This window comes from Nyctibius grandis, chromosome 26 (genome assembly GCF_013368605.1).
Source record: "Nyctibius grandis isolate bNycGra1 chromosome 26, bNycGra1.pri, whole genome shotgun sequence".
NCBI classification, from domain to species: Eukaryota; Metazoa; Chordata; class Aves; order Nyctibiiformes; family Nyctibiidae; genus Nyctibius; species Nyctibius grandis.
Genome location: NC_090683.1, coordinates 6,671,399 through 6,680,101, shown reverse-complemented (window position 1 = coordinate 6,680,101; position 8,703 = coordinate 6,671,399). Strand labels below are relative to the sequence as shown.

General features: G+C 50.8%; 1 protein-coding gene across 1 annotated transcript; it reads left to right on the top strand.

Annotated features, from left to right (window-relative positions):
* Positions 1-4,282: 4,282 nt before the first annotated feature.
* On the top strand, positions 4,283-8,363 carry LOC137673986 (keratin, type I cytoskeletal 19-like). Its single transcript, XM_068419050.1, has 8 exons — positions 4,283-4,816; positions 5,192-5,274; positions 5,528-5,684; positions 5,783-5,944; positions 6,276-6,401; positions 6,496-6,722; positions 7,687-7,803; positions 8,318-8,363. Exons 1-7 carry the CDS (start codon positions 4,283-4,285, stop codon positions 7,772-7,774), a joined length of 1,377 nt encoding a protein of 458 aa, XP_068275151.1. The 3' UTR covers positions 7,775-7,803; positions 8,318-8,363.
* The last annotated feature ends 340 nt before the right edge of the window (positions 8,364-8,703 follow it).

Genomic DNA, 8,703 nt, shown 5'->3' with positions numbered 1-8,703 from the left:
GCCAACAGCGCTGCAGGCAAGCTGCCGTCCGGGGTCAGGCGATGCAGCTCATGCCCTGGCAGCTGGGTACCAGGTTTGCCTTTGCCCACTCACCTCCTGGAGAGTGACACAGGAACCAAAGGATGCTGCCCTGGTCGCACATCCACCAAACGTGTCTTGTGGGCTAGACAGGAGAGGAAATCATTTTAGACCCAAAAGCCTGATGGCATCACTGAGGTCCACCTTCATGCTTTCTAGCCAGCGGTACTTGGGAGCTCTGTCCCGTCTTGGACCTCATGTTCATCGCCCCCCTCAAGAACACAGATTTGGGCCTTAGACGAAAGGAAAAGGTAAGAGTTTGCAGGAAATCACCTTCCCTTTGCTCATAATGATGTACAGGAGGCTTCTGCGGCTGAAGTTACGCACGCTTGTCTCTGGGGTTGGTATTGATGATTCATTCTCTCAGCTGCCACAGAGGATTACGGTCCTTATGGGACAAGGACAAAGGCACACTCCCGGCCGGCACAGACAGAGCCGGTGAGGTCACGCTGGGCATGACGAGACACGCGAAGGAGAGGGAAGGAGATCGAAGAAGTGGGGAACCTGCCAGGTCCTTCCAGAAAAGGGAGTGGGAAGAGATGTTATCATTCGCTATTGCTGTTTAGCAATTACAGAACCGGGTAGGAAACGCCACACAGACCAGAGTGCAGAGTTCATCGACTGCACCGTGCTTTTCTCTTTGCTGGAATAACAGTTTTCCTTATTCACCAACATATATTTGCACCAATGAAAAAGGCTTAAATTCTGCACCCAGCTCCACATAACCCTACTACCACAGACAAGAGGGAGGTCCATGCTCAGCACGAGAAATCACTGTGCTACATTACAGTGCTCTGAAGGAGAATACCACGTAACTATCAGGCAATTTATTTTTTATTATTACTCTTTGCTACAACAGTTTGTATCTGTGAAACACAGACAAATTATCACATCCAAGAGATGAGCAAATGCTGCTTTTGGAGAGCATTTTTCAAAGTTACTGCAAGATGCAAGCGCAAGATGCAAAGCCTTGTGAGGAGTCAGCGAGGAGTTATAAAAGCAAGTCCTCAGTGAAAAATGGTGAAACTTTAATGGACAACAAAATAAAAAAGGAAAACCAAGAACGACCTTGAAAGGTATGTCATCAGCTGAGAGACAGAGACACACGTAGGATGTGCCAGTGTCGAACTTAATATACAACAGCAAGAATACTTACAATGAATAATACTTAAAATGAATATCATGTTTCTGATCTTTCAAGTTCCACATTCGCATCAGAGCGATGTTTTTGCAATGCCCTTGAGAAGGAGGATTACGGTTATTGTTGTTTCCATCCTACAAAGCATGAAATTGAGGAGCCGAACGATTTGCCTAGAGTGATTTGCAAAGCTGGGATCGGCGCCCTGGAGCGTCTGGCGTCATCATCTGCAGATCGGTTTTGGTGCAGCCAATAACGCGCAGAAAAAAGTGGAATGACAATTCCCTCGAGAGCTAGATAAGCAAATACGTTATAAACAGTACAGCAGCCGTGGTGGTTGCTCCAAGCCCAGCCTGAGCCGGGGCTGGCAGTCACGCGGGGTGATGGATGGTGGCTTGGGCACCGCAGGGGCTCGCGGTTTGGTGCCGTCTCTGAGTCACCAAGTCTCCAGGGACATGACAACATCTGGTGACTCAGGGAATGCTTGTAATAACGTGAAATGCTGGATCTCCTTCTTGGGGGCACATTATACTTTCTGTACTTCATTTGCAATAGCTTAAGAGACAGTCTTAAGCCTTAAAATATCCCGAGACTGCCAAAGGACGCCGGGGAAATCAAACCTTTCTTTCTCATTTTCGTTGCTCTTTTGAACTGATCATTTTGTACAGTAGAAAAACCCCTGGGAAGAACTCCCCAGTGCCCATCCTCTACCACCATCCTGCCCTCCTCTACACAGCACAGTACAAGACGCAGATGCAAAGCTGAAGTGTAATTCCTGTCTATTTTTTTACAAAGCTTAAATGGGAACGGCACCTTTGCCTGGGGGAGGCTTTTCTGCTCATTTGTTACTTGAAGTAATAATTCTCCCTTGTCAGGCCGGCGCTGCTGTTTCTGCAATGCCTGCCGGGAGATCCTCATGAGCCGTCATTTCTCTTCCTCTCTTGGGGCACAACGCTGCCTGCGAGGGGCTCCCAAGTCAGCCGAGGACGGCTCATCAGAGGCATCGCTCCGGGCTGGCTCCAAGGCTGTGCCGGGCAAATCTCCGTCTGCAGACTCCAGTCTGGAAGTCAGTAAAAGTTAATTCTGGGAAGAGCCTTCCATTATGCACGTAGATACTGTCATTAACAGACCTCCCCGTGAAAAAATGAAACCCTCTTTTGATAAAATGAGGACTGGAACTGCTGGCAGGTCTTGAGGCACGCTCTGCTGTAAAAGCAAGAGCTGGTTTTAATAAAAATTTCAAATTTTGGAAAGGAAAAAAAGCTACAATGAAGAACACAGAAATCCAGTAAGATCAAGAGTGAAGTTATTATTCTCCTTTACAAAAGCTGTAGAAATTCTGATCACATTTGGCTACACAGACCTATGGCGAGGTCTGAAGTTCAAAAAGTAAGAAAGAAACATGGACATTTCTACCTAAATTTCAATAATTGAAAAAGCCCCACTCGTTAACGTTTTCATTTTTCTCACTGTAAAATGAAGGACTACGTATTTCTCAATTAAATTAAGTGTTAGCTCAGCATCAATTTTACAATTCTTCTATGGAAAAAAAAGACAGATTCTGACCAGTTCTGCTCCTGATTCCCTCCTGCTCCAGCAGAGGTGCCCGAGCCGGAGCATGGCCCAGCCTCCCCTGGGCATCCCCGTGTGCCACGGCACCATGGCACAGGCTTCACTTGCTAATTACACACGGAACAAAGGATGGACAGACACAGGATCCACACCACATTTAAGGTGTTCTGGATTTGCAGTGTCAAGATAAAATCAAGACTAATGAACTTACCCAAATGGCACAAGCAATATTGCTGAAACAGGCTGCGCCCGACGCACCCTTTGTGTGATGTGTCCAGGTGACCTGGATGCCAAAGCCAAACCTGAACAGCACCTGGCTGGCAGTCAGCCAGTATGAGCATGGCTGTGTTAATGGTATTAATCAAATGAGAGATTCAGATGACAAAACATTTTAATTATTTCCCTTCTTCCTCAATTCAGCATTCCAAGACTAAAAAACAGGTTTAATATCTTTTTTTAAATGATCTTTTCTAGTGTCTTTTCTGAATTTCACACATTTCCCCTTGATTACATTTGGAGAATTTCCAGGTGCTGGTTGGAACTGGGTCAGAACTGCACAGGCTCAGGCTGCTTCTGAAATTCTCCATGTTACTGTTCTAGAAATCTTATGAAAAATCCCATGTAGCTGCCCTCTCTTGGCAGGGAATATCCACAGTAACCCCAACATTTGGTATTCAGGAAATAACCTTTTCTCTTTTATTCTGGATAAATATTTGAATATTTTGTCTACCCTTGAAAGCAGCAAAACAAACACCATGGGTTCTCCCCTCCGAAAGGGGATGTTTTGGTGTACGCAGGAGGAAGAGAAGTAACAAATAATCACTGGCACAAGTGCAATATTTTTCTGTGCTCTCCAAGAGAAAAACATTTCGAGGTCTAACACCCCGGAGGTCCTCGCTCAGCGGACGGCCGCGCAGGACGGGCCGGGCCCTCGCTGCGGTGCCCTCGCAGAGGGGCCCGAGGGTGCAGGGTGCTCTCCTGGCCCCGGTGCCGGCTGAGTTGGGGGGGACCCTCGTTTCTCATCGCAAAGGGGTCGAACAGGCTCCGGCAGAGGACGGCTTTCCCACAGCTTTCCCTTTCCGGGCAGACTCGCCCACAGCGGGGTGGATAATTGCTGTGGTGTTTCACTCCCCGGGCACTCCTGGGTATCGTCCCTGTTTGTGTCCCTGCTCTTCAGCTGTCATCACAAGTCAGACCTGATGATTCAGGAAGTAACATTTTTGATGTAGTTTTGAAACATGCTTCTGTTAACCAAAGCATCCTTCTGTTGTGGGATTTCTGGAGACAAACGCCTTTGGGGAAATATTTCCGGCTGAAGGAGAAAACCAGCACTAGGCAGGTGACAGGCAGGAGGAATAAACAGCCCTTCTCCGGTGGCAACATCCGTGAGGAACGGTATAAATAGAGGGCTGTGGGGACCGAGGGATCACAGCGGGATCCCGTGGCGGGTGTGCAGCTGGCCTCGGGCTCCGGCTGGATCCTCGCGCTCCCACCATGAGCTGTGCCGTCAGGCAGGTCGTCACCGCCTGCTCCCAAGGCAGGGGCAGCGCGGGCAGCTCTGCGGCTGGCAGCGGGAGGAAGGTCTCCTCCTCCTCCTCGGGAAGACACGCTGCCTACGACTTCAGTGGTGCAGGGGGCAATTTTTCTGGTGGCAGTTTAAGCGAGGGATTACTCGGGAAGCAGCTGAGTGCTGGCAGTGCTGCTGGTGGGAGCTTTGGAGCTGCCCAGAGGGCTTGTTCCACCCTTGGATTCAGCGGCGGAGGCATCTGCACTCGGGGCGTTGGTGGTGGCTTCACCAGGGCTGGTGCCGGTTGCGGTGATGGGATCTTATTTGCTAACAACGAAAAGGCGACGATGCAGAACCTCAACGACCGCTTGGCCTCCTACCTGGACAAGGTGCGGCTGCTGGAGGGAGACAACGCTGACCTCGAGTGCAAGATCAGGGAGTGGTACGCCAAGGTAGGGCCCAGCTGCGAGCCACGGGACTACAGCTGTTTTCATAAGGAAATCGAAGACCTTCAAAACCAGGTAAATCATTGTTTTTCAAGAAAATCCTAATATTTCTTGGGGCTTTGCTTTCACGTGTGGATAGACCGGTGTCAAATGGCAGAGGCAATACCTGTGTCTCTGGCTGTGCCCGCGAAGCAATAGTTTGTATGAAATGATGGTTGGAGGGAGGAGGGCACTGCATTTATGGAGAGCTGGAGCTTCAGAGCAGCCTGCTCCACCGAGGTGGCACGTGGGTTCCCCCTGCAATGCCATCTGACTGATCAATAATCCCGATATATGGAATAGTTACAAAATAAGTGGGTTGCGTTACCCCAGGTAGGTGTTTCCTCCAGGGCCTTCTGTAGCCAGAGAAAGCCACAAGCCCGAATCTCTCTCCTGCGTTTTCTTTTTCAGATCCTGTGTGCAGCCATGGAGACTAACAAAATCCTTCTGAATATTGACAACAACAGGATGACGGCTGATGACTTCCGAGTGAAGTGAGTACGGTCCTGTGCTGGCCTGAGGGTTCACAGTGCCCGTGGAAGGGAGGTGAGCGGTGGTGACGGGGAAATCCTAATGCTCTGCTTGTCCTGCTGCTGTGTTAAGGTGCAGTTCTCATTGATAACGTTCATAGCATTGCACACCTGAAGCAAAAGAAAAACTTGGTCCTAAATTGTTTCCCCACAAACCCAGCTCAAGGGCTCGCCGTGGTTTACTGACATGCCGACCTTTCTCTGTCTGTGGCTGAAGGTACGAGACCGAATGTGGTCTGCGGCAAAATGTGGATGCAGACATCTGCAACCTGCGCCCTGTCCTGGACCAGCTGGCCAGCTGCAAGACCGACCTGCAGCTCCAGTGTGAGGCTTTGACTGAAGAGATGTGTTGTCTCAAGACAAACCACGAGGAGGTTCGATTGCCCCTTACTCTTAGAGAAATAAGAAGAAAGAAGAAGGCAAGTCCCCCCCAGTGCCGATATTACTGATACGGTGTGCGTGTTTTCCACAGGAAATGAACTGCCTGAGGAAACAGGTGACGGGAGACGTGAGCGTGGAGGTCAACGCCTGCCCTGGCCCAGACCTGAGGAAGATCCTGGAGGATCTGAGGTGCCAGTATGAAACGCTGATGGAGCGCAACCGCAAAGAGACCGAGCAGTGGTATGCCTGCAAGGTACTATAGACGTGCTGTACCCTACTGTGCCTGCTGGGGGGAAAGGGGAAAAATGAGAGATTGAGAACACTTACTGGTGATGTCTAAATATCAGCAATTCTGTCCTGGATGTGCTCAGCATCTAATTGTACTGCCCATTTTCAGTGCTCTTCTGTTCATGGCAGAGGGGCCACAGCGTGGTGTTACAGGGTCACAACGGAATAAACGGGGAGGCTTCAGATTTGGAAGCACTCAGGTGCACTGCAGGGCGGGCACAAGCAGTGTGGTGAAGCCCCTGCCACGAGATGCTGTGGGGAGGTGAGGAAAGGGGTGCTCTTTTCTAACTTTGCAGGTGGAGGAGGTGAATCTGGAGGTCATAACAAGCAGCCAGGAGATCGAGTCAAGCAACAAACAGGTCACTGAGCTGAGACGTCAGCTGCAGGCCTTGGAAATCAATGTACAAGCCCAGCTCACCATGGTAGGTGATACCACTGGGATGCACATCTCAGACTCCCCAGCTCTCTTCAGAAAGCCACACGACCCAGCTGCCTTTGTGCTGTTTCCGTTCTCAGAAAGAAAACCTGGAATCCTCGTTGGCGGAAACCGAGTGTCGCTACAACAAATACCTGGCTGAGCTGCAGAGCCAGATCTCCTGCGTGGAGCAGCGGCTGGCTGAGATCCGAGCAGAAATGGAGTGCCAGAACCAGGAATACAAGACCCTCCTGGACGTCAAATGCCGCCTGGAGCAGGAGATTCAGACCTACCACTGCCTGCTGGAGGGGGGACAGCACGACATCATGTACGCGGCCTACAGACAGACCCTGGCACAGTAACATCTCTATGCTTTGCCTTACAGGGATATAAAACTCGTGATACCAGTGGTAAAAGCAACGTTGTGGTGAGGAACCAGTACTGACCTGTTCCCAGACGGGGCCTATTAGCAAACCACGAGGCGTTTGAGGATTTGGCTCTGATAAATGTCCAGAGCGTGAGCCAGAGACCATTCCCCGTCCCGGGCCGGTGACGGCGGCTCGGAGGGGCCCAGAGCTGCCCCAGCCACCTGGGCAAGGCGCAGCCTCGCAGCGCGTCACAGGGCGGTTTTCACTGTGAGCTGGGCAAGGTCTTGTGTGAGCACTGTCATTTAACTGGGTTTTATTGGCTTTGCCACAGCTAGACAGGATTAGGGACTGGCAGGTCAATTAACTGAAACAATAAATTATCTAAACATTTTCAGTTTCACGCAACAATTTTAATTAAAGTTTGGGGAAATTTAATTTGTATGCAAAGCAGTTGGCTGTTCCCTGCCTCCCATTGCCTGAGATTTTGAAACAGCGAGGCATGCTGTTAATCTCATAAATGGCTGCGTACGCACGGAACCGGCCCGAGCACCCACCTGCTCCATCCGTTTGGAAGAAGAGGTATTTTAGTGGTGGTGCCCTGAGGTGGGCTCTCCGGGACTCTCCAGTCCTAGATCAGCTACAAGAAAAATCAGTTCTTGTTCCAAAATGCCAGTTGCAATGGGTGAAATGACACTGGCAGAGCTTGGCTCTGAGTGTGTCAGGATGGAAAAGCAATAGCCATCAACAGAGAGGCAGGATGGAGGATGAGCTAATTGTTGCTCTTAATGACCCTCGTGGTTTGAAGGGGAAATGGCCAACAGTGACTGAAGAGACGCAGCTACAGCCAGCGCTCCAGGGCACGGGGCAGACCTCCAGGGCGTGAATGTCAGGGCTTGCGTTACCAGAGCTGTCTCCTTTCCACAGAGGGTCAGTGGGAAGAGGAGTCCCTGCAACATCAGCTGGAAGGAGCGGTGGGCTTAAAGCCAGCCTGTGCCCGCCGTGCCTGCCCTAAGCCTGCGCGCCTGGGTGAGGACGTGTCAGGTGAGCTGTGCTCTAGAAGCCCGTGAGCGTGACCACGAGTCACTTTAGTCCTGCTGTGTACCTGGGGAAGAGGGGGATGAGAGGTCCCCAGGCTTTTCCGGGTGGGGAAGAGGGGCTGGAGACAGTTCCTTTCTCCCGGAGAGAGGCAGTGCAGGGGGTCAGACCCGCAGGATCGTGTTGAGACTGTTGGTGGTAGAGCACGGGGATTAATCCAGCTGTGGGAGAAAGGGACGCAGCTATGGGGCGTTCATAAACATGCATAGAAAGTATGTTTGATGCTGGGGGGGTTACTAGTAGTAAATGTGTTTACATAAGGCTTCCAGCACAACACGAAAATGAGGGACTGGCAGGGGGAATCAGTCAGTCGTGCATCAACAAGTGTATAAAATAGAGCAAGCTGGGGAGAAGAGGGAAAAGCAAGGTCGGTACAAGAGCAAGGGGGTGTAAGAGAAAGCCAAAGGGGTACGTGGAGGAAACCCCTGAAAGAGTAATGCTTCCTGCCCTCCCTCGGCAGGTCGCTGCAGACGAGAGCTCCCCGCCAGCCCCACCGCACACCCCCCGAGGAGGTCTCTCGAAGAACAATCCCTTTGGAAAAAGCAAGGCAAAAATAACCTGACCGTTCTCAGTTCTGCTTGTGGCACCGGTGGGAAGGGGCTCTGCAGAGCGCTGCCTTCCTGCCCCCCCCCCCCGCCTGCTGCCTTCACCCTCTGGTGCTGCTTTGGGCCAGCCACTGGTGCTCGCTTGGGCTAATCTTCTGCGGTCAGTTGTCTAACAACCACCAACGCTTGTCTCTAATAAAACTTTGCTGCTACTGACACAGCCTTGAACCTGAGAAATAATTTCTACAAGTAAATTAACATACAAGTATTTAAAGAATTGTTATGCAGGTCGTTATATTTG

What these genes read in the sequence shown, in the direction of transcription:
- LOC137673986 (XM_068419050.1), top strand. Translation starts at nt 4,283, where the DNA reads ATGAGCTGTGCCGTCAGGCAGGTCGTCACCGCCTGCTCCCAAGGCAGG. An exon ending in TACAAGCCCAGCTCACCATG is followed by an intron (nt 6,402 to 6,495) that starts GTAGGTGATACC and finishes TTCCGTTCTCAG; the next exon opens with AAAGAAAACCTGGAATCCTC. An exon ending in GGGGGACAGCACGACATCAT is followed by an intron (nt 6,723 to 7,686) that starts GTACGCGGCCTA and finishes TCCTTTCCACAG; the next exon opens with AGGGTCAGTGGGAAGAGGAG.